At 56.9% G+C, this 24,034-nt stretch overlaps 1 protein-coding gene across 1 annotated transcript in view; it reads left to right on the forward strand.

Moving 5' to 3' along the window:
* DNAH17 (dynein axonemal heavy chain 17) overlaps positions 1-24,034 on the forward strand; it is a 120,533-nt gene that overhangs the window by 55,447 nt on the left and 41,052 nt on the right. Inside the window, exons 21-44 of the mRNA XM_055408447.2 lie at positions 85-254; positions 806-1,028; positions 2,897-3,013; positions 3,109-3,195; positions 3,615-3,767; positions 6,648-6,896; positions 8,604-8,726; positions 9,700-10,047; positions 10,148-10,239; positions 10,642-10,768; positions 11,452-11,604; positions 12,892-13,017; positions 13,193-13,300; positions 13,811-13,942; positions 14,205-14,365; positions 14,988-15,144; positions 16,070-16,174; positions 17,690-17,847; positions 18,469-18,607; positions 18,760-18,987; positions 19,373-19,510; positions 20,356-20,488; positions 21,655-21,782; positions 22,509-22,657. Of these exons, the coding sequence (XP_055264422.2) occupies positions 85-254; positions 806-1,028; positions 2,897-3,013; positions 3,109-3,195; positions 3,615-3,767; positions 6,648-6,896; positions 8,604-8,726; positions 9,700-10,047; positions 10,148-10,239; positions 10,642-10,768; positions 11,452-11,604; positions 12,892-13,017; positions 13,193-13,300; positions 13,811-13,942; positions 14,205-14,365; positions 14,988-15,144; positions 16,070-16,174; positions 17,690-17,847; positions 18,469-18,607; positions 18,760-18,987; positions 19,373-19,510; positions 20,356-20,488; positions 21,655-21,782; positions 22,509-22,657 (3,704 nt within the window). The remainder of the gene's footprint in view (positions 1-84; positions 255-805; positions 1,029-2,896; positions 3,014-3,108; positions 3,196-3,614; positions 3,768-6,647; positions 6,897-8,603; positions 8,727-9,699; positions 10,048-10,147; positions 10,240-10,641; positions 10,769-11,451; positions 11,605-12,891; positions 13,018-13,192; positions 13,301-13,810; positions 13,943-14,204; positions 14,366-14,987; positions 15,145-16,069; positions 16,175-17,689; positions 17,848-18,468; positions 18,608-18,759; positions 18,988-19,372; positions 19,511-20,355; positions 20,489-21,654; positions 21,783-22,508; positions 22,658-24,034) is intronic.

Genomic DNA, 24,034 nt, shown 5'->3' on the forward strand with positions numbered 1-24,034 from the left:
CATTGTGAGGGCCTCCCCTGCTGTCACACGCTGTGCTGGCCCCACCACAGCAGCCCAACAGCTGAGCGGGTCCTTGCCTCCCAGATCGACTCCTATGAGAAGCTGTATGAGGAGGTGTCCAAGTGCGACAACACCAAGGTGTTCAACGGCTGGCTGCAGTGTGACTGCCGCCCCTTCAAGCAGGCCCTCCTCAACACCATCAAGCGCTGGAGCCTCATGTTCAAGCGGCACCTGAGCAACCACGTCATCAACAGGTGGGCACCAGGACCGCTGCCCCAGGCCCACACCACCCCCACCCCCACCCCCACCCCCACCAGCCTGACACTGACCACACTCCAGAGAGCCCCATGCCAGGGCCCCTAGCCAGCCGGGTGTGGAGCTGAAGGTCAGGTTTAGAGACCAGCGGCCCCATGGAGGGTGGGTCCCAGCAGGAAGGTGTCACATGGAGGGGAGTGGGGGCCCTGGTCCCTCGGTCATTGCTTCTTTACTGGGCACTTACCATGTCTGATCAACAGGTGCCAAGGAATCCTTTAGGAGCCCTGAGTTGGGCAGGGAAGCCTGGCATGAAACCCGAGGGTGGTACCTGTGCAGTTACAGGCAGTGGTGGGCTGGGAGTCTCCAGGAGCCCCAAGAACGTGTAATCCCACTCTTCCATCCAGGAGGCCCCTCAAAGGCCACCCTGAGATGTGACCCTACCCGGGACTCATGACTAGTTGAGCTAATGAAACATGGGGTGCCAGGCAGACAGGCACACGGCCCTCCCCTGGAGGGGGGCCCCCATCACATGCGGCCTCGCACCTACCAGCCTCGCGGACCTGGAAGCCTTCATGAAAGTTGCCAGGATGGGCTTAACGAAGCCCGTTAAGGAGGGGGATTATGACGGCCTCGTGGAAGTGATGGGGCATCTGATGAAGGTCAAGGAGAGGCAGACGGCCACGGACAACATGTTTGAGCCTCTGAAGCAGACCATTGAGCTGCTCAAGTCCTACGGGGAGGAGATGCCCGAGGAGACGCATGTGAAGCTGCAGGTAGACAGGCCTGGGATGCCCCGTCGGGGGAGCTGGAGCCCCACGGGGCAGGGCCAGAGGAGGACGGGCCCTTGTGACCCGGAACCTGCAGGCCAAACCTCTTCTTCTAGACCTGAGATCCCCGGGGAACAGTGGGGTGGGAGGACAAGGCTCTCCAGAGATGAGGGGACAGGGAGATTGCCTCCCAAGGGTGGGAGGGGAATAGTCCCTGCATTTAGTTGGCGTTTCAATGGATTAGAAATGCTTTCATGTCCCACGCCGCCTCCTGAGCCCAATGGGAGCCTGGGCAGGAAGGACGGTGGACCAAGAACAGGGTCCGCAGAGGCCCTGCAGCGAGGCTGAGAGAGAGACCAGCTCCCTGGAGGAGAAGGCTCCCAGGCAGCTCCACACTCGTGGAGATGAGGGGCCATGGCAGGGGATGCAGGGACTTGAAGAAGTCCAGCACTTTATGGCTGATTTGCAGGATGCCAGTGTTGGTGCCAATGCCTCTGTGTGTGCGGCTGGGGCGGGTGGGGGAGGGAGGGATGGAGGAGACGGGTCCTGCAGGCAGGGTCAAGCCACCCCCTGGGCTTTGTCTCCTCCCACTCCCTTTCTCTGCCCTGACTCTGTGTCTGGTCACACAGGCCTGACTCCCTGTGCCGGGAGACTCTGACGCCAGCCAGTGCCCAAGACCCCCAGCAGAGGGAGGGACAGGATGGTGTGGGTGGCTGTGGTGACCTCTCGCGCTGCCCAGGCTCTGGTTTAGAGCATGTCATGTTTGGCCCCTTTTCCCCCGGCCCAGGGCTCAGTAAGGACCAGGATTAGAAGTGTGTGTGACCAGGCCCAGGAGCTCTGGGGCCATGGACAGGGCAAGTGGGGTGGTAAAAGTTCTGATAAATGTTTGAGTCATGCCACTGCCAACAAAGACTGTTAGTTAATTGTAGAAGAAAGTGAAACAATATCTATTTGTGGGCAAAGAGATTAGGGCCTGGAATTTTTGTCTTTAAAATATTTTGCAGCAAGTACAATATTTGCCCAAGTGTGGAGAACTTGGAAAATACAAAACTTCATCTGATTGCTAAAGTCATTCTTTTTATATATATATAAATTTATTTATTTTAATTGGAGGCTAATTACTTTACAATATTGTAGTGGTTTGGAAATACATTGGCATGAATCCACCACGGCTGTACATGTGTTCCCTATCCTGAGCCCCTCTCCCACCTCCCTCCCCATAAAGTCATTCTTGAAGTGTCAGACCTACAGGAATGGGAGACAGGTTAGTGGCTGCCCAGGTTGGGGATGCAGGGTGGGTGCTGACTCAAAGAGCTGACACAGGACAGTTCCCTCGCAGTGATGAACAGGGAGGTATGTGGATTGTGGTGGGGGTTATGGGAACCTATACATGAGACAAAAGTGCCTAGGACCACACCTGCGTATAACACACGCACACACAGACTGAGCTTAAAACAGGGTAAAAATGGACAAGTTCTGTCATCTGTTAACAGAAACACCCCAGGGTCTGATGCTGGCTTGGCTCTCGAGCCTTAGTTGTAGAAGATGCCAGCACTGAGGAAGGCTGCGGGGAGGCACACAGGACGCTCTGTGCTTTTTTTTCCCCCAATACTTATTTACTGATTTATTTGGCTGCCCTGGGTCTTAGTTAGATACACAGCGTCTTTGGTTGCAGCACGTGGGATCTAGTTCCCTGATCAGGGATCGAACCCAGGCACCCTGCCTTGGGATCGCAGAGTCTTAGCCACTGGACCACCCGGGAAGTCCCTCCCTGTGATATTTTTGCAACTGCCCGTGAGCCCGTAATGATCTCACACTAGAAAATTTTTTAAAAGAGCAGAAAAGGGAGTGGTGCTTGTCCTTTACCTGCACAGGAACTGCCGGAGCAATGGACAAACACCAAGAAGCTGGCCATCCAGGTGAAGCAGAACGTGTCGCCCATGCAGGCCAACGAGGTCAGCATCCTGAGGCGGAAGTGCCAGCAATTCGAGGTACCGTGGCCTGGGGGGCAGGGCCGGGGTGCAGCCCCCACGACGGCCGGGCCCTGGGGCAGGGAGCCTGAGCATCTCACGGGGTCCTCCCGCAGCTCAAGCAGCATGAGTTCAGAGAGAGGTTCAGGCAAGAAGCCCCGTTCAGCTTCAGCGACCCCGACCCCTACAAGTCCCTCAATAAGGTATTTTTGCTCAAGGAGGAGATGGGGTGGTAACTTTGGGGATCCATCTTTTCTCAAGCTGTCATTCTCGTGAGCCCAGAAACACGGCCTCGATGGGACCAGCCTTGGGGCCGAGCACACGTGTGTGTGTGTGTGTGTGTGTGGACTCGTGCATGTGTGTGCACAGACGTGCAAGCTCAGCCATCCTATGGGGCCTCCCCTCCAGGCCCCATCAGAGAAGTCGGGGGTGGTTGGGGGGATGGATGGGGAGGGCGCTGCTCCCCCGACTAGAAAGTTCGCTGCCTTCCCGTGTGTGTGGGGTCGGAGTACAGTATGCCGACGGCTCTGAGGGTCACTGGGACATGACGGGGTGGGGGCAGATGGGGAAGGCTCTGTTGCGCATGGGCGCCCCGCTCACTGGCTTCTTCCCGTGCCCGCAGCAACAAAAGAGCATCGCGGCCATGGAGAGCGTCATGGAGGCGCTGTGCAAGTCCGGGAGCCTGTTCGAGGTCAGCGTTCCGGACTACAAGCAGCTTAAGGCTTGCCACAAAGAGGTCCGCCTGCTGAAGGAGCTCTGGGACATGATCATCATGGTGAGGGGCCATTCTGGCTTGGGAGGCGGGTGGGGCAGGGGGAGAGAGGGGGAGGTGGGAGAGGGGTCCACAGGCAGCATCCCAGCACCAAGGGGGGGCTCCCATTATCCCCCCATGACACCCACCTCTGACGGTTGATGGAGGCAGCCCCTCTTCTCAAACACAAGCGTAGGAAGCCTCACTCTCCACCCCAGGGTCAAGACAGTGTCCACAGCATATGGGCATGTGTTAGTTCCCCATGGTCTCACCTTTTGGCTCCTCTATTTCCAAAGATATTTTACTTCTTCTCTTTTTTTTATTTTTTACTTTATGGCATTATGTGTGGGTGCGTGCAAAGTCGCTTCAGTCGTGTCTGACTCTTTGCAACCCCATGGACTGTAGGCCACCAGGCTCCACCATCCATGGAATTCTCCAGGCAAAAGTACTGGAGTGGGTTGCCATGCTCTCCTCCAAGGATCTTCCCTACCCAGGGATTGGACTTGCATCTCCTGCATTGGCAGGCTGGTTCTTTACCACTGTGCCACCGACAAAGCCCTCACTGGAGTATAGCTGGTTAACAACGCTGTGTCTCAGGTGTCCAGAAAAGTGATTCAGTTATGGATATACATGTGTGTGTTCATTTTCGAATTCTTTTCCCATTTAGGTTATCACAGAGTATTGAGAGGAGTTCCCTGTGCGATACAGTGGGTCCCTACTGGTTGTCTGTCTTTTTTTTTTTTTAAATAGATAATGCCTTGATTTTAATTATTTTAATCTCTTGGCCGCACTGCGTGGCATGCAGGATCTTAGTTCCCTGACCAGGGATCGAACCCGTGCTCTCTGCAGTGGAAGCACGGAGTCCCAACCACTGGGCTGCCAGGGAAGTCTCCCTGGTTATCTATCTTAAATACAGCCCTGTGTGCCTGTCAACCCAAACTCCCCACGCAGCCCTCCCCCCACCTCACCGTGACCTTAAGTTCCTTCTCTAAGTCTGTCTTAGTTCTCCTCCTTGGTGTTCTTGAATGAACTTCAGAATCTGTCACATCCTCCTCTCTTCAGATAGAAAACTCTCTACACACAGACTTGAATCTACTCTGTGAGCTCATCAGGGGAGGATTCCCCTCCTGGCAGCAGTATTTGGCGTCCCTGCCCAGGAACAGGCCCTGTCTTGTCATGTATCTTGTTTTTTGGATTATATCTTAGTAAGATAATGCGAGTGTCTGTATCCTGACCATGCTGAATCTATCTATCTCTCATAGAGGGCGGAGTCGGGGAGAATCTTTGGAGCCACAGGCTCCATCAGAACCACCCCCCAAAGGGAGAGAATCCATCAAAGCCTCTGCTGCTGCTGCTGCTAAGTCACTTCAGTCATGTCCAACTCTGTGCGTCCCCATAGACAGCAGCCCACCAGGCTCTGCCGTCCCTGGGATTCTCCAGGCAAGAACAGTGGAGTGGGTTGCTTTTTTTCTTTTTGTAATTCACTGAATTCAAGTCTCTTGTCCTCGAGTGACCTGACTGAACAATGCTGCTGCTAAGTCACTTCAGTCGTGTCCAACTCTGTGCAACCCCACAGACAGCAGCCCACCAGGCTCCTCTGTCCCTGGGATTCTCCAGGCAAGGACTGAACAATAAGTCAACTCAGAAAGCCGCACTCTGCTTTGACACATACCACTTAGCACAGACCCAAGAATGCAGGTTACTTTTCCCAGGAGATAACGATAATCATTTCCAGTCAGGGTGTTGCAAGAAAAATTGACAAACAAGCCAGGCTACTTTTATGATAACAGGATACAGAAGCAGCTTAAACTTAAACCAGAAAGGGCCATCGATTTCTGTGGGGATTAATGCTTCATGTCTCGGGATTTGCAGTCAGTCTCTTGTCAGCGCCCCAACTGTTGGTCATTGTCTGTCAAGGACGTCTATCAAGATCAGGCTGTTCTGCCCCAAGCCTCTGTCAGCAACCTCTGACCCCCTCGAGGACTCCCATCCAACTCCCAAGCCATTCTCAGCCCACCCCGAATTCAAGACTGGAGCTTCTTGGGCTTCTGTCTCCACTCTTGGTACGGTGGTCCCCCAGCACCGCCTGTGTCTTGCTTCATCCTGTTATGAGTGGGATTTCTTCTGGTGTGTCTTATCAGTCAGTGTAAGCTAGGTTGGGCTTCCCTGGTGGCTCAGTAGTAAAGAATCCGCCTGCCAATGAGGGAGACCTGGGTTCGGTCCCTGGGTCGGGAAGATCCCCTGGAGAAGGAAATGGCAACCCACTCCAGTATTCTTGCCTGGGAGACTGCATGGACAGAGGAGCCTGGTGGGCTACAGTCTTTGGGGCTGCAAAGAGTCAGATAAGACTTAGTGATTAAACAGCAAGTAAGCTAGGTTACTCTGCAGTAACAAACAGCCCAAAAAAAAAAACAATCTTTGTGTCGTGAACCACAGACACGTATTTTTCGTTCATGCAAAGTCCACACCCCGGTTCCAGACAGACCCGCCACAGCTCAATGCATGAGTCCACAGCTGCCGAGGCAGGCAGAGGGAACTGTGGGTCCGGCGTTGGCAACTCTGTGCCTCTGCCCCTCAAGCGACAGGTGTCATCCGCATTCCATTGGTTGGGGCAACTGTTGTGGCCTCACCAAGACACGGGACAGAACAAGATCCTGGTGAGCAGTGACAAGGCCCATGTTTTGCCAAAATCTCTCTTAACTGCTGACTCTTAAGTTGAATCTGTCACGGTAGAACTGGGGGGTTTTTTGCCCCCGTGTAGCCAGTCACTTTACCAAGCTCTGTCCTTAGTGGCAGAGACTCCTCCTTGGATTGTTCCATCCAAGAGCAATGCCAGGAAGGCGGCACGGATGCCTCCCTGAACCGTCCCCAGTAGAGGAGTCAGTGGGCGTTTTTCCACCGCAGGTCAACACCAGCATTGATGACTGGAAGACCACCAAGTGGAAGAACATCAACGTGGAGCAGATGGACATAGACTGTAAGAAGTTCGCCAAGGACGTGCGGTCTCTGGACAAGGAGATGAAGAGCTGGGATGCCTTCGTGGGGCTGGACAACACCGTGAAGAACATGATCACGTCCCTGCGCGCCGTGAGCGAGCTGCAGAACCCCGCCATCCGAGACCGCCACTGGCAGCAGCTCATGCAGGCCACCCAGGTACCGCTGACGCAGGGGCGGAGGGCAGTGCTCCTCGGGAACTCGCTGAGGGAGTGGGGGGCTGACGCTGGCAAAGCTGGCTTCACGCATGCGCACCCCAGGCCATCATACAGGGCTCCGGGCTCAGGATGGTCCCAAGCTGGGTTAGAGGCTCTGCTGTCACCATCTTGATTTCCTTAATAACTTTTTCACACGGGATCCCATCATTTTCATTTTGTACCGGGCCCTGCAAATTATGCAGCCAGGACTGGTTGTAGCATGAACGGTGAATGTCCATGGGGCTCAGGAATTTGGGGTGGAGGAATAGTCCTGGGTCCCCCCATGTACCCTAGGAGCACAGGGTCCTAGCGCCAAAATTTTCCCAGGGAATGTTCCGGAGTGGGAGGGGCACTGGCCTTGACACTCACCGAAGGCAAATAGGACCATCCCCACTGTCAGCAAACATTGAACAAAACTCTATGGAACAGCTACTCTGCAGAGGTCCCCCGTATATGTCGAGGAAGCAGAGAGATTGCGGACATGGGCCCTGCTCTCAGGGCAGCAAAGGAAGAAAGAACACAGGCCATGGTGTTTGGGAGGCCGAGTGAGCTCCCAGCAGCAGTTCTAGGGGTGCAGAGAAGGCAGCCACCTCCCCGGTTAGGGAAGCACGGGACCAGCATCAGGACCACGTGGGGTGTGGCCTGGGCCTTGGGGAGGGGAGAGGAGAAACAGGCGAGCAGAAGGGATTGTCTCGAGTACTGAGGCCACTGGCCAGCAGGCTCATGTACCCCATCCAGGGCCTGGGAGAGACCCCTGGGCAGTGATCAACAAACAACAGAAACATTCCAGGAATTGGGCATCACCGAGGACTTGTTGAGACCTGGGCAGGTATTTTCCCAACCATGATTGAGAAACACTCAATTCCATCAGTTGGTCAAACCAGTTTTTGTGGCAGGCTTGGAATTCAGGCTTGGAAATGTCTATGTGACAGCAAGAAAGATTTGAGGACTGGGTGACACCATGCAAATACCTGCTATTGTTATCAGAGTAACAGGACCTGTGATGCAGCCACACCTGTTATTAACACGGGAGCTTCCCCAGATGGATCGGGTCCTGTAGCTGCAGTCACAAAGCCCTACATGATGGGGGTCTTAAAACCACAGAAATGTATTCTTCTGTGGCCCTGGAAGCTAGAAACTGGAAGTCAAAGAGTCAGCAGAGCCAAGATCCCTCCAACATCTAGGGGAGGACCTTCCCCTGCCTCTCCCAGCTTCTGGTGGTCCCAGGCGGCCCTTGGTTTGTGGCCGCATCCGACACATTCTTGCCTCCGTGGTCACGTGGCCTCCTCTGTATTGCAAACCTCCCTCGCCTTTCTGTGATGAAAACACCTGCCATCAGGTTTAGGTTCTGTGCAGTTGACCCAAGATGATTTCATCTCAAGATCCTTAACGGCTGCAAAGACTGTTTCGGAGTAAAGTCACATTCTGAAGTCCAGATGGACATGAGTTTGGGGGGACACTCTTCAACCCACTACCGGTGGGCTCTGTTGCTACCAGTTTTACAGGGAGGAGAGGCCTGGAGGAGTGTCTGCCCAAGTCACAGAGTTCCCAACACTCGCTTCATGGCCTGGGTTCCTCCCTTGCCAGGCTCTACGTAAAGGACAAAGGTGTCCCTCAATTGGAGAACGTGTGACCGAATGTGAAATGTGCCTATTTTTTTCGTCTGCAGGTGAAATTTGAAATGTCAGATGAGACCACCCTGGCAGATTTACTCCAGCTGAACCTACACAAATACGAGGACGAGGTCCGAAACATTGTCGACAAGGCCGTGAAGGAGTCTGGGATGGAAAAGGTATCCCTTTTAGACAGTGAAGTGTGTTTTGTATGGGATGATGCTAAAACCGACCCACCAGCCTGACGCCTGTTGAATGCGCTGGAGCTAAAAGTGATTCACCAGTCTAACCCTGCTAAACGGCATGTCGGGTGGAAACTAACGTACCACCAGTTAACGCCTGACTGAACTCTCCTCTTTTCCATGAAGCACCCTCGTTTGTGGTCCATCCTGCCGCAGCCTCTGCCTTCTGAGAAACTGAATGGGGCCGGGGCGGGGTGGGCAGTGGTCAGGAGGGCTGGCCGTCAGCTGGTACCTAGGGCCATTCCAGGACACATGAAAATGCTGGAGGATTCCTTTGCAATTCAAACCTCTCTCCTCATCTGTTTTTAGACTTTGAATGGTCACAGTTGGGCTTGCTTTCTTTTTTTAACGGCTTTATTGAGCTATGAATCACATACCGATTCACCCATTTAAAGTGTGCAGTTCAATGGCTTTTAGCATATTTACAGAAGTGTGCAGCCATCACATATTAGAATTAGTCAATTTTAGGACATTTCCATCTCCTCAAAAAGGGGTGAAACCCAGACCCGTTAGCTAATATCTTCTCACACCTCCCCCCATCCCTGCTTCCTGTCTTCTATAGGTTTGCCTTTTCTGTACATTTCATATACATGTAATATCTGGGCTTTTGTGTCTGACTTCTTCCACTGAGCATGTTTTTAAGTTTCCTTCGTGTTGTAGCTGTGTCCATACTTCATTTTTTTTATAGCCAAATAATATTTCATTATATGAATACTCCACATTTTGTCAATCCATTCATGCACTGAGGGACATTTGGGTTGTTTCCATCTGTTGGCCGTTGTGCATAACGTTGGCACGAACATTTTGGATTCCTTAGAGCAGGGCCTCCTTCCACTTTCCAGGAAACCCTGGGTCCTTTCCAGTGACTCTTGCCAGACCCTCGCTGACCCGGCTTCTGTTCCTCTGAAAGGTGCTGAAAGCCCTGGACAGCACCTGGTCCACCATGGAGTTTGAGCACGAGCCGCACCCACGGACGGGCACCATGATGCTCAAGTCAGACGAGACGCTGGTGGAGACGCTGGAGGATAACCAGGTGCAGCTGCAGAACCTGATGATGTCCAAGTACCTGTCCCACTTCCTGAAGGAGGTGACCAGCTGGCAGCAGAAGCTGTCCACGGCGGACTCGGTCATCTCCATCTGGTTCGAGGTCCAGAGAACCTGGAGCCACCTGGAGAGCATCTTCATTGGTTCCGAAGACATCCGCGCCCAGCTGCCGGAGGAGTCCAAGAGCTTTGATGACATCGACCTGGAGTTCAAGGTGAGCACAGCTCTCTGGCTCCTGCCTGGGCACTTTCAGAAATGGCTCTCTTGGTGCAAACAGGGCTCGTGATGCCATGGTGGTCTCTTTCTCCTCCCAGGCCCTGATGGAAGATGCGGTGAAAACACCCAATGTGGTCGAAGCCACCAACAAACCTGGCCTCTATGACAAACTTGAAGACCTGAAGAAGAGGTGGGTCCCATACCTGTCCAGACGAGGGGCTTCACTATGTGCAGAAGCCCAAGTCATGCGCCTCCCCGCCAGACCCCGCTGGCCAGGCAAGGAAACCCCAGGCTGAGGGTTAACACATCCCCTCCCTGGAAGCACCTGCCACTTCCTGCCACCCTAGCCACAGAGCCTGCCTTCAGCCTCAGAGGAAGCCGCGATGGCAGAGATCAAACTGTAGCCCCTCCTGCCTGGGGACGTCCACAAGTGCAGGGGCTGGCTGAGAATGAGTGTGTCTGCTCTGAAGATTTGAATCAAAGTGGGGCTGCGAATAGCCTGGATGTCTCCAGGGTCATCCTTCCTATGGAAGGATAGGCTGGAAGAGACTTCTGTCGAGCAGGACTCAGCAGCCTCGTTCCCTACCCCCAGGTTGGCTGTGTGTGAAAAGGCCTTGGCCGAATATTTAGAGACGAAAAGACTAGCTTTTCCCAGGTTCTACTTTGTCTCTTCAGCTGACCTCTTGGACATTCTCTCAAACGGAAATGACCCTGTGGAGGTAAGCGGGCTCCTGATGGTCTGAAGGGGTGCCAGGTCCCATGTCCGGGTGGCCCCGGGATGTTGGAGGAGTGTCCGAGAGGTGGTCCACACCAGAAACCGCCCAGGGGCCGGGCTGTGACAGAAGGACCCAGGATCGCTCTCAGAGCCCGCCCTTCCCACCCTGAGTTCCATCATTGTGCTCTGGAAAATGGGTAAGATGCCCGTTTCTAAGACACAAGCCGCTCATCCTACTAAACCCCAGACCCCGGGAGGAAAAGGTCCCGCGAGGCTCCTCTTCTGAAAGAGAGAAGAGTGAGCATCTGGGCAAAGGGAGGGGACCATATTTTATTTTAATCATGGGGTTGCAGACGCACGGTACGGGAGCCCCAGGGTGGCCCACGGTTTAGATTCTGAGCATCTGACTTAGGAGCATAGGCCCCGTGCCCCCCGGGACAGAACCTTCTCAGGGAAGAGAAGAAACAGACATTCAGAGGGTTCTGCCTGAGCAGTGTTTGCCGTTTCCTTTGTTGGTGAAGTGTGTTTAATCAGCATCCCAGAGGCGGGGGGTCGGGGGGAGCATAAGTAAAAAAAAAAAAAAATGATGCTTAAGACCGCCTGAGGGAGACCCAGGCCACGGACATCCGCCTGTGAACCCCTGGGTTGCAAAATCCAACGTCCTCCCCCTCCGACCCCGAAATCCAGGTGAGCCGCCACCTGTCCAAGCTCTTCGACAGCCTGTGTAAACTGAAGTTCCGCCTGGACGCCAGCGGGAAGCCGCTCAAGTTCGGCCTGGGCATGCACAGCAAGGAGAACGAGTACGTGGACTTCGACCAGGAGTGCGACCTCTCGGGGCAGGTGCGAGCCGCCGCGGACCGCGCAGAGCACTCCCCCCGGACGGCAGCGCCGCGCGGCCACAGACAGGCTGTCAGCCGCAGCCCGTGACCGACCCTCTCTCCTCTTCCCTCGGCCTCGCAGAACAAATGCTTAAGGGACGTCTTTATAGGAGTCCCTGCACAGCCTCACCTGTGCAGTCTGAGGTGACCTGCGAAAAGAAAGAAAGGAGAAAGGAAGGGGGAAAAGGGAGGGAGAGAACAGATTTACTAATGCCCTTAAATCTCTATCATTTTATTATTATCAATGCCAAGGGGACCACTTTGGAGGGTGCCATGCACACCAGCCAAGTTCTCATCCCTGTTGAGCACGATGGGCTTTACAGCTTCCATATTGAGCAGAGGGCTCCCCTTGCCCTGGGCAGCCCGGCCCCCTGCACCCCCTCCCCAGCCCAGGAGGCGGCTCCCTTCTGCTGACAGCAAGCTTCCTGGCTGCCCTCTCTCCCATCTCTTTGCCCAAGTATTATTCAAGCACCCAAATCAATTCTTGCATTTTGCCTAAGCAAAATGTAATTTGGAGGTAAGTTGGCTTGGGGCATGAAAAATCTCACGCGAGAAAACTCGAGCTCCAACAAGTGGAATTCAGAGTGCCTGGCCAGACGGGGTCAGCAAAATCCATTCATCAGTTTGTTCAGACACTTCCCACACTTAACCACTTACAGACATAACCATTGAACTACAGCGAGCTCTGCCTGTTCTGTGCTCCTATCAACAGCTTAAAAGAAAAACCAACCTGGTCATCCCATCTGGGTATTTTCTTCCTGGTGGCAGCTAGTTGAAGGTTTGCATTTCAAAATACACGCAAGGCTCACCAGCCAGTCTGTCCGCGTGACCATCTCAGACCCTGAGAGAATGCTCTTGGGGACAAGTGGGGCTCTGCTGGTCAGAATCTGCCTGGGACACGGGACAACAGGGCCTGGGGGGCAGATGCCCTGTCCCGGAATATCAGCGCCACTCCGTGGGCTCAGACATAGACTGTCTTCTCTAGCTTTCTCTCCCGCTCCCTCTCCCTTCTGTGTTTAGACACAGTGAATGCACACCAACGCCTAACGCAACTAGTTTTGTGGGTACAGCTGGGCTTGCTGAACACATTTTTCCAGCAAGGCATTCTTACCACTCAGAAAACCTGGGCATTTCTACCCCGGGATGATGATAAGAATGAGAACAAGTGGAAATTTACTTCAAAAATGTCAGAGCAAGTCATCAGATGAGACGTGCTCACCCTCTCTGGTCCCCGTGGCCCCGTCCCCAGGTGGAGGTCTGGCTGAACCGCGTGCTGGACAGGATGTGTGCCACGCTCCGCCACGAAATCCCCGAAGCAGTGGTGACCTATGAGGAGAAGCCGAGGGAGCAGTGGATCTTTGACTACCCCGCCCAGGTCCGAGCTGGGTGGACGCAGCTGCTCTGAGATGCGGGGAGGGGTGGACGGAGCTCACCTGTCCTGGGTTAGCCACAGTCCAGCGGCGAAGAGCCACCTTACCTGGTGTGAACTCTTCCATCGGACAGAAAAAGGTGCTCACATGGCGGGGTACTGGGCCCCCCTCTGTTTTCAGATCGCACTCACATGCACCCAAATCTGGTGGACCACCGAGGTGGGCTTGGCATTTGCCAGGCTGGAGGAAGGCTACGAAAATGCCATCAAAGATTACAACAAGAAGCAGGTGTGTCCTGCCCACCCCATGTCCATCCGAAGCACCTTGCCCTGTGAGGTCCGGGCTCGTGCCACTGCCATTTCTCTGAGTCCAAAGCAGCCAGATATTGGCAACAGCTATTCTGCCCAGGAGTAACCACTTTAGAAATACATGACTTTAATTCTCTATTTCGATTTGATTTTGACAGGTTCTTGGTTAGAAATTTAGAAACCAAAGATAATGTCTAAAATGAAAGCTATAACCCTGTCGACAGATTCCTAGCTAACCTTCTAATGTACATATAATCATTTCCTAGGCAAAAGTATACAACTATCCAAGTGGCTTTAAAATCCTGTTTTCAATTACTGTCTGCCACCTTTCACGGCATCAGATCTTCATCTGCACCCTTCTAGTGACTCTTTGATATTCCATGGCGGGGGGAGCAGTTCCCGAGTGCCCAGGGGGACCCGCCCAGCCCAGAGGCCACCCCTGAGGTCACCCCTGGAGCCGTGTCCGAGGGAGGCATGTTTGCTCCCACAGATCAGCCAACTGAACGCCCTCATCACCCTGCTCATCGGAAACCTCAACGCAGGGGACAGAATGAAGATCATGACCATCTGTACCATCGACGTCCATGCCCGGGATGTGGTGGCCAAGATGATCACTGCCAAGGCACGGGCGCTGGGTTGGGGCCAGGGCTCCAGCCCACACCCCACACCCCAGTCACTGCTTCTTCCTCAGTGGGGCGGGGGGACCCCTCTCCAGGCAGCGGCTACCCGCTCCTTCACCTCTGGTAAGCCACTGGACGAGCAGCCCAATCAGAAGGGCCGCTGGTTCAGCAGTGGGGGGTGGTGTTAGGCTTGACAGGGGCTCCTCGGGAGGAGCGGGGAGCCGGGAGCGCCCCGGGGTCAGGGACCGCCTGCTCCCCCCACAGGTGGAGAGTTCCCAGGCCTTCACCTGGCAGTCCCAGCTGCGGCACCGCTGGGATGAGGAGAGGAAGCACTGCTTCGCCAACATCTGCGACGCCCAGATCCAGTACTCATACGAGTACCTGGGCAACACGCCGCGGCTGGTCATCACCCCACTCACGGACAGGTGAGGCCCCAGCCGCCTTCCCGCCTGGCCGTGAACAATGCAGGGAAGGGAGTCACACCCTTTCTCTGGGCTCTTCCCCACACGTCCTTGCACCATCAGACCCAAATGTCCCCTGCTGAGGCTGACGGATCTGGGCATTTGGGTTGGGGGACCTGTGTTCAGGTTCCATTCTGCCACCTGCCAGGCACTCAGCCTTGGGAGCCGAGACCTTATTCCCTCACTCTGACCCCAGCTGTGTCGCCTTAGGGGTGTTGCTTAGCCTTTCCGAGGGCCTGCAAAACAGGGACAATGTTTTATAAATCCTCGGCAGCTTGTTGAGGGTCAAGTGAATCATGTAACTCCAAAAAGCACTCAGACCAGATCCTCAGCACCTGTGATGCGGCTGTTACGTTGGACGGGCAGTGCCCTCCACACCCCGACGCCATGGCTGGTTCAGCCCTCACGTAGTGTCTGCTCCAGCAGGATGGCGTTTGCTCCTTGGTGACATCACAAGTCCTCCTTTGCCCCTTTGAGCTCCCCTTGGTGCCACCTTGGGGCTCAGGGGCTGTCACCGACCCACAGTGAAAGAAAGCGGGCAGCCCTGGGCTCGCCACCCACAGGGTGATTGGAGGTCCCCTTACAGATGCTACATAACGCTGACCCAGTCCCTCCATCTGATCATGGGCGGAGCTCCCGCTGGCCCCGCCGGGACCGGCAAGACCGAGACGACCAAGGACCTGGGCAGAGCCCTGGGCACCATGGTCTACGTGTTCAACTGCTCCGAGCAGATGGACTACAAGGTACACACCCCACGTCCAGTCTGAAGCCCCCTCCCCCAGGAGGCCGCAGCCCACACTCCCCAAGTGACCGCTGGACATGTGGACACTGCTGGCTGGCCTCTTGGGCATGACCAGCGTGTCTGGTAGAGGATCCCAGGGTGGATAAGACCCGCCCCCAAACATCCTGCCCTGCTGGGGAGGCACCCCCTCCCAACCTACACCCCAAGCCTGTCCCAGCAACTGGGGGCACCAGAGAGAGAGGGAGCCTTGGAGGGGGCGGGGGTGAGGGCTGGCCTCTGAGGAGGAGCCAGGCCCCGCGGTCCCCAGAGGCTTTGCGGCACAGCTACAGTCCTTAAAGGGCCTAGAAAGACCATGGGGGTCAGGTCAAAGCAGCCTCTGGTGGGAAGAGTTGGGGGGCACTGAGGTCATGAGCATGGCCCCCCGGGGCCTCCCCACCCCCTCCCCATGGGATCCCCATGGGCCAGGAGATCCCATCTTGAGGCTGAGGGTGGGGACAGCTGCCCCCTCTGACTGTCAAGGCCACAGCCACACCAACCTCCTGGGTTTAGAGAAGTGAAATCTGAAGTTGGATCCTCCTAGAAGGAATCCTTTGTATAAACACTGAAGAATCACCCTGTTTATCCTTCAAGGGCCTGAGTCCGTCTCCTCCACCTTAGAGGGAAGGCCCCTTCCCGGGGTGAATTTTACACAAATGGCCTTGTCTGAGTCCAGGCAAAGCCTTCAGCCCAGGGAGGATCTGGGCTCTTCCTGGCACCCGGCCCCATGTAGTGCTGACTCTTCCAGGGAGTGGACGACCTGCCTCTAGCTTCCCAGGGGCCCCAAAGTTCCCGAGCCTGGCCCCCAGCCTGGGCAGGAGCTGACAGGGCAAGCGGAGGCCCCTGGCAGGACTCGCCAACGCTCACTTCTCCTCTGTCACCTTTTCTAGTCCTGCGGGAATATCTACAAGGGCCTGGCCCAGACCGGAGCCTGGGGCTGCTTCGACGAGTTTAATCGGATCTCCGTGGAGGTCTTGTCCGTGATTGCTGTGCAGGTAGGAGTCCCGTGCGGCCTCTGGGTCACCTTCGGGAACTCGCTGCCCTCCCGCGTCAGGGCTCGTCAGCTTTCCGGTAGGTCAACCTGAGTCAGCCTGGGTGGGGGTGTGGCACAGAGGTGAGCGGAGCCCCAGCCCTGTCCTTTGGGGGCCCGCAGTCTGGTGGGGCACACAGAAGGGTCAGACACAGCAGCACACTTGTCCCCGAATACAGATGAGGGGATAATCGGTTTTGCCTAGGGTCCAGGACAAAGGTAGCTGGGCATTGAAGTATGCTTAGGAGCTTGTCAGTTAGACAAGAGTGCCGGGAGAAAGGGAGGAAGTGTGCCCAGGTATTTGGGGAATACCTATGATGGAGTGCAGGACTGCCTCGTTCTGGGCTCTATTTAAACTCTCCATGCCTCCATTGTCTAATCTGTAGAATGGGTTTGCTGGCAGGATTAGGGGTGAGGGCGGGTAGCTGGCCTCCTCCACTGCTGTTTCCCTCTTGATGTAGACACAGAACTATCCCCAAGCCCTGGGACCAGAGGCCAGTAAGGCAAAGGGGAAGGTGGGGGCAGTCAGTGCCCCCTGGACTCACTGGCAGTGCTGGCCACAGACTTGGGGACCCCCCAACCCCCAAAGTCAGTGCACAGACCCCAGGAAAATCATGCAGAGCTCTGTGAACTGGAGGAGCAAGAACTGGAATAGAACATCAGGAGAGGCTCCACGTGGTGGGGAGGGGGAGGTCCCACCTCCAGGCCCCACCCTGTTAGGGTGTGAGCCGCACACACCACAGACCAGTCTGGCAGGAAAGTCCTGGGCTTTGCTTGGGAGCCCCAGACTCGGAGCAGGTCTTAACCGTGGGTACAGGGCGCCCTCCAGTGGTGGCTTGGAGGTTTGCAGCTGCTCAGCGGGAGCCAAGGGTCAAAGGCAGCAAATGAATGGTCCCAGAATTCAGATTTCTCCTGATGCTGAGCATCTGAGGTGGGGATGGCTACCAATCAGCCGTCCCACGGGTCATGGCCCGAGCAGGAACAGACACACAAAATGGCTAGGGGGCAGAATGTCACTCGATAACGAGGATTAGCCTCGACCAGGAGGAACCCCCAGGGCGTCTCGCAGAGTGACCAAAGCCCGTCTGAGATGACATACCGTACCATCCTACTTACTAAGGTTCATGGAAGACAGCCTCACAGCAACGGGAGCGGATGACTGGTTGCAGGGGGTCAGGGAGGGTGGGTTGGCAGAGCGGTGGGGGCGGCTGTCAGAGATCACGGAACACGTCGCTGCCTGGGTGGTGATGCCGCACCGCGGTCACCACTGGGGGGCGCTGGAGGGACCCGTGGGATCCCCTCTCTGTTCTTACAACTGTATGTGAATCTACAATTGTATCAAAGTTTAATTTTAAAAAAAATATCAGGTAGTCCTCTGCAAACCCACAGCCATTCACACGCTGTAGGGCAAACGAAGCTCCATCCAGCCCATCACAGTCAGCTGTTCCCGCATGAACCCATCTATGTACTAACCGCTTAGGTAAAATGTGTCCAAGACGCGATTCGGGCCAAGAAGAAAACGTTTAATTTCCTGGGAGAGATGATAAGTCTCATCCCCACCGTCGGCATCTTCATCACCATGAACCCAGGGTACGCTGGGCGCACAGAGCTGCCGGAGAACTTAAAGGCCTTGTTCAGGTGTGCGGCGGGGGCAAGGCCCAGGAGAGTGGCTGTGGAGGGCCGAGTCAGCCCAGAGCGGGCTTGGGGAGGCGGGGATGGGAAACAAGGCGTGGGTGAGAGGGGCTAGCCGGCCAGGACGTCTGTAAGGAGCAGACGGTGTCTTCCCGCTCTCTGACTCCCAGGGGGTGGAGAGGAAGGTCCCATTTTAGGCATCACCTGCCCTCGGGTCGGGAAAATCCCCTGGAGAAGGAAACGGCAACCCACTCCAGTACTCTTGCCTGGGAAATCCTGTGGATTTCGGAGCCTGATGGGCTACAGTCCATGGGGTCGCAAAGAGTCAGACACGGCTGAGAGACCAGGCATCGGTACAAGGTGATGGGCGGAGACAGGGCTCGGGTGACTCTCAGAGGAGTTGAGTAAAGGGGGCAGGGCCTGGACACCCCTGGGCAGAGTAAGGGGGCAACAAGTATAGTTGGGAGGGGAGCCGGATGGAGGAGAGGGGGTCTGAGAACCTGCTCTGCACCTGGAATCTCTGCCAGTAAGGCTGTGGTCCTCCTGGAAGGTGAGATCTGCAGGGACAGGCAGGGGCAGGGATGGAGGAGGGGAAGAAGCCAAGACAGACCCCCCTGGACCCCTCAGGCCCTGCGCCATGGTGGTCCCCGACTTTGAACTGATATGCGAGATCATGCTGGTGGCCGAGGGCTTTCTGGAGGCCCGCCTTCTGGCCAGGAAGTTCATCACACTCTACACCTTGTGCAAAGAGCTGCTGTCAAAGCAGGTGTGTGACCGTCCGGGGGCCCGCGGAGCCGGGGGCGGGAGGGATGACAAACGCAGGCGGCCCAGGCTGCCTCCCAGCCATCCTGGTGAAGCCGCCCAGCCTCGGTCCCGACACGTTAGGCGGCACGCTCACGCCCACCCGCCCACCCTCAGGATCACTATGACTGGGGCCTGCGAGCCATCAAGTCTGTGCTGGTGGTGGCCGGCTCCCTGAAGAGGGGTGACCCCAGCCGGGCAGAGGACCAGGTGCTGATGCGGGCGCTCAGGGACTTCAACATCCCCAAGATCGTCACCGATGACCTGCCCGTGTTCATGGGGCTCATCGGGGACCTCTTCCCTGCCCTGGATGTGCCTCGGAAACGGGACCTGAATTTTGAGAAGGTGGGTGCAGCCAGGGTCCCACCAGCGCATCCTTGCTGCCAGGGACATCACTTTCCACCACCTAAGTGGCAGACACCACACGGGGGTGATGGCCGTGTCTGCCAGCAGGCAGTGGCCACACCTGCGTGTCTCCCTCTACCCCGAGGAATGTCCTGAGGCCACAGGCTGCCTCTTCAGCCCCTTCCTCAATACTGGAGGGTCAGGCGAGGCAGAAGGGGCTTTGGACAAACCCGTCCCCCGCGTGGGGGTGTCAGTAGCACCCACGGCAGAGCATCTGGGCACACCCACGGGCAGGGCCGCTGTTCCCTTCTGACCTCTTCCCTGGGCAGGGGACTCCCCGGTCCTGCACGGCAGGCCCAGCACCCTGTCCTGCCTGCCCCCGCAGGTCATCAAGCAAAGCATAGTGGAGCTCAAGCTGCAGGCGGAGGACAACTTCGTGCTGAAGGTGGTGCAGCTGGAGGAGCTGCTACAAGTCCGGCACTCGGTGTTCGTCATTGGGAATGCAGGCAGCGGCAAGTCCCAGGTACACACCTGCCTGGGGACCCAGCCCAGTGCATCCTGGGTCCCCGAAGAGTGTCATGGGCTGTGAAGGGAGCTGTGACGGGCCACAGGGACAGAGGAGGTGAAGAGTGACTGGGGACCCTGGTGCCCCCATGAGACCCTTCTCCTGAGTCTCCTCTCCTCTGTTCCCTCCCCCTTGATACTAGTCATTACCTGTCTGCAGCCAATCCCCACCCTCCTCCCTGCTGCCATTGCCTAGGGCACAGTGGGAAGCAGAGGGTGGCGGCCAACATTACCGAAACCCATAACATTGGGAAATTCTAAACCAGCCGAGTGCTCAGCTAGACGCCCACAGGATGGACAATTATGCTATTATTAAAGATCATCTCCAAAGACAATGTAACACAAGGGATGCTCACTCCAAGTTATTTTTAAAAAGCAGAAACTGGATGAACCAGGGATGTATGTATGTGTGTGCGTCTACATGCATATCCATGTGAACGTCCTCAAATGTCCTTAAACACTCTTCTCTCAGGGGAAGAGTTGCAGGTAGCTTTCTTCCCTTAATTTTTTCCAGCAAGCACACGTTACTTGTATTATCAGGAACAATATGAATTTTCCCAGGACTTGCATGGCAGCCGTCCGCTGTGCGCAGAGAGGAGCGATCTCAGGGTGCCTGGCGTGGCCCTGGGTGTTGTCTGGGGGACGCAAACGCGCCTGCATGTCTCCAGGGCAAAGCAGGCCCAAGGCGGGGCTTCTGCCCATGGGTCTTCAACGGCCATGTGGGCTCGCATGAGGGCCTGGCGCGGGGTTTGGGCGTGGGGTGTGGCTCCCGAGCCCCGTGTGAGCGGCCGCCCCTTGGTGCAGGTGCTTAGGTCTCTGAACAAGACCTACCAGAACCTGAAGAGGAAGCCGGTGGCCGTGGACTTGGACCCCAAGGCCGTCACCTGCGACGAGCTCTTTGGCATCATCAACCCGGCGACCAGGGAGTGGAAAGATGGTAACAGCGGGGTCCCCGCGGGACCAAGGGGACCAGGGCTCAGAGCAGGCGTCCTCGGTCGGGGCTCGCAGCCCACCGATTTTGTTGTGGCTGCTCAGCCGGGCTCCTTGAAGTGAACCCACGGCCAGGCCCTGAGGGGAGACCCTCGGCAGGTCCAGTTGCGGGAGGGGCCCGCTCATACACACATCCTGATGGCACTTACGGAGAGCAGGGAGACCACAGAGGGGAGCCGGCTCACTCCACCAGGAAGGGGGAACCGGGGAAGCCACGGACACGTGAGCATCAGCACAGCGGCCCCAAGCGGGGCCACCGCACTGTGGTCCGCGGAGCGGGGGAGGGCCCAGAAACACAGCCCGGAGCCTCGGGGGCTGGGAACGCTGTTTCCCTGGAGGAGGGCCTTGACGAGGTCTGTGCTTTATAGAGAACCCAGGACACTGGAGAAAGGACAAGTGAGGGCTGGAGGAGAGAGAGGGGCCCCAGGGGTGGTCCGGGGGAGGAAGGGGCACTGGAGGGATGGAAGGCAGGTGTCCTGCTTGCTGGGGGACCCCCACCCTACCTGAGCGTCCATGCGCCCCCTTCCTGGGCTCTGCTCCAGTCTCCCCCTGCAAGCGTCCTTTGCCCCTCCCCCTGCTTTCTCTTTGTGACACTGTGTCTGTGTGTGCATCTTGTGTTTCCCCCGCCCCCCTCCACTGGAATGCAAGTTCTGTGGGGTGGGCAGGGGACTGTGACTGTCCCCAAGCCCCCTGCTCTGAGTCTGAGACTTGAGCGCTCAGCAAACCTTTACTGAGAGAAGGAAGAAAGGTGGGGGTCAGGAGTGAAGGGGTGGGGTGCTGGCTGAGTCGTGGCACTCCACGTAGAGCTGTCGAATCCGAGGACTGGGCCAGACTTGGGGGGAGGTTGCGAGGCAGGATCAGGGGCAGAGGCATCAAGGAGAGGGACCTTGGGGTCAGGAGAAGGGCAGGAAGTGAGCCAGGGGCCCTCCCGTCTGAGCATCCACTTTCCCTCTGGAGCAGGGCACCGGCCACCTCTGAGAGAGAGGTCAGGGCCAGCCCGGCGGGCACGGGAGGGGGCGGCCTGGGTCTCGGCCTGGGGAGTGCTCAGGGTGCTGTCAGCGCCCCCGCGGAGGGCAGCCCGGAGCCAGGCCTGATCAGCCCTGCCGCCTGCAGGCCTCTTCTCCACCATCATGCGGGACCTGGCCAACATCACTCATGACGGCCCCAAGTGGATCGTGCTGGACGGGGACATAGACCCCATGTGGATCGAGTCCCTCAACACCGTCATGGATGACAACAAGGTGCGAGGCGCCCGTGACCCCAGAGCCGACCCCCCAGAACCAGAGTGACGAGGGGCAGGGGAGCGCATGGGATTCAACACAGGTCTCGCCCACCTCACTCAGCACACAGGACCCGCTGTGGATGGGGACTGGGGAGGGGGCCTGTCTGGAGCTCTGCAAAAAGTGTTATAGACGGCAAGGGGAGGGGGAAGCCCCCATCCCAAGGCACAGACCTTGCAGGACGCAGGCCCACTGGGCCCAGGCCAGCTCAGGTGCTCTTTGCCCGCAGCATGGGGTGAAGGGTGCAGGCATGGGGGGCTTGCCTACCTGACCACGTGGTGGGTGGCACCACATGGGAGGGGAAGCTAGTATCTTGGAAGGTGCAGACGACGTTGAGAATCTTCTAGAAGCAGCTTAAGAAAGTGATTCTCAATCGGGTGGAGGAGGGAACCCCAGCGTTCCCCAGGAAAGGGAGGGAGGAGTTTGATGAGGCAAATTTAACCCCAGAGTGAAGTCCTACATGGTCCACGCATGTCAAGATGCTCTCCATGGCCCTGGGGTGGGAGGGGTGGAGGGGTGCTGATATCTAGGACGGCAGAGAGATGCTGGGTTAGGAAAGCAGTTGGTGGCTGGCAGGGGTGCAGAGGGTGTCTCTGACCTCCTCCCTGTTCTGAGATGGGACCTGTGACACCCTCGGGACAAGGGTGCTTTTGCAGCTGAAACCCACAGGCCTGTGTCCCTCGCCAGGTCCTCACCCTGGCCAGCAACGAGCGGATCCCTCTGAACCGCACCATGCGGCTGGTGTTCGAGATCAGCCACCTGAGGACGGCCACGCCTGCCACCGTCTCCAGAGCCGGCATCCTGTACATCAACCCTGCCGATCTAGGCTGGAACCCGTGAGCTGGGCTTCTGTTCTCCTCCAAACTAAGCAGGGAAAAGGGGGGGCGGTGGCATTTCAGTGTTGGCTGGGCACGCGTTCGTTCACTCACTCATTGCTACGGTAAGCGCCGTGTGCCAGGCCCTCCCCGGCCAGCACGGTCACTGCAACGCAAGGATGCAGGACAGACGTGTGTGCACGTGATGACAGGCACGGAGACTGCAGTCATCATCGGCTGATGACGCAAGTGGAAAGGGAGGGGCTGGGCCTGTCGTGGAGACAGGAAGTCCTACTGGGGGAGCTGGAGTTTGGGCTGACCTCCCCCAGAGGAGAAGGGGCTTCCCGAGTGGAAAGCGTTTCAGGTGAGAACCAACATTTAAGGCACATCGGAGCCAGAGTGTGAGGTTCCCAGGGACGGGCAGCAGTCTGGTGTTGGCGGATGGACCGTGAAACATCAAGATGCTCTTGGCAGGAAGGGACCAGCCCTGGATCAGCCTAGGGGCTGGCACAGGGTCCCTCTCTGATGTGACGGGAAGAGTTCATGCCAGCAGACGACAGGTGGCCACTGGGGATGGGGAGGAGGGCTGGATGTGAGAAACGTTTGAAACCATAAGAAATGGAAGGCTTGGCATTGAACTTGGAGGTACATTTTCACGCTTGGAACCATGGCTAGCAATTCACATGCCAGGACATCCTGCATGGTCTTAAGTAGAAACCCTGGTGCAGCGTTCCAGGACTGACAGGCTCGGGAGAAACACCGTGGCTGCGTTCATTCAGCCATCTGTCCATCCATCCCTTCAACCAGTGTTTCCTGCACACCTGTTGCATGTCTGACCCTAGGCCGCTCCGTGCTGGGGAAACTGGGTCTCTAGGAGACACGTGGAGCATGATAAGAGATGTGGGCAGGAAGCGCTTCCAGCAGGGAACCCAGAAGGTGGCCTCCCGCACACCCAGGGAGGAAGGAGCTTCAGGAGGGTAGGTGGGGTCAAGAGGGTCACGTCCGGAGCGTCAAGGAACCAAGGACTGAAAGTTGCCACTGGATTTTGGCAGCTGAGTGCTGACCGCTAACTCAGGCAGAACAGCTTCCTGGTATGACAGAGCAGGAACTGGTTCGAGGAGCAGGAACTGGGAGGAGGCCCTCGAAAGGAGGGTCTTTCTGGAAATGAGTCTCGAAGCAGCTGGGGAAGATGAGCGCTGCGGAGCAGAGGCAGGAGGGTTTCCAGGTGCAGGCGAGTGGGGGGAGCCAGAGAGTTGGTTCTCTGTGTGCCTACGCGGCGGGAAGTGAGCCCAGCTCCCGACACAGCAAGGCCAGGGCTGGAGGGGTGCTCGAGCGCCATGGCCTGGCAGGGATGGGACTGGAGCTGGCCTGACCCATGGGGGCCTGGGGGCCGCAGAG

The sequence above is a fragment of the Moschus berezovskii genome, chromosome 20, assembly GCF_049115385.1.
Source record: "Moschus berezovskii isolate FMDL1 chromosome 20, NW_MosBer_1.0, whole genome shotgun sequence".
NCBI lineage: Eukaryota > Metazoa > Chordata > Mammalia > Artiodactyla > Moschidae > Moschus > Moschus berezovskii.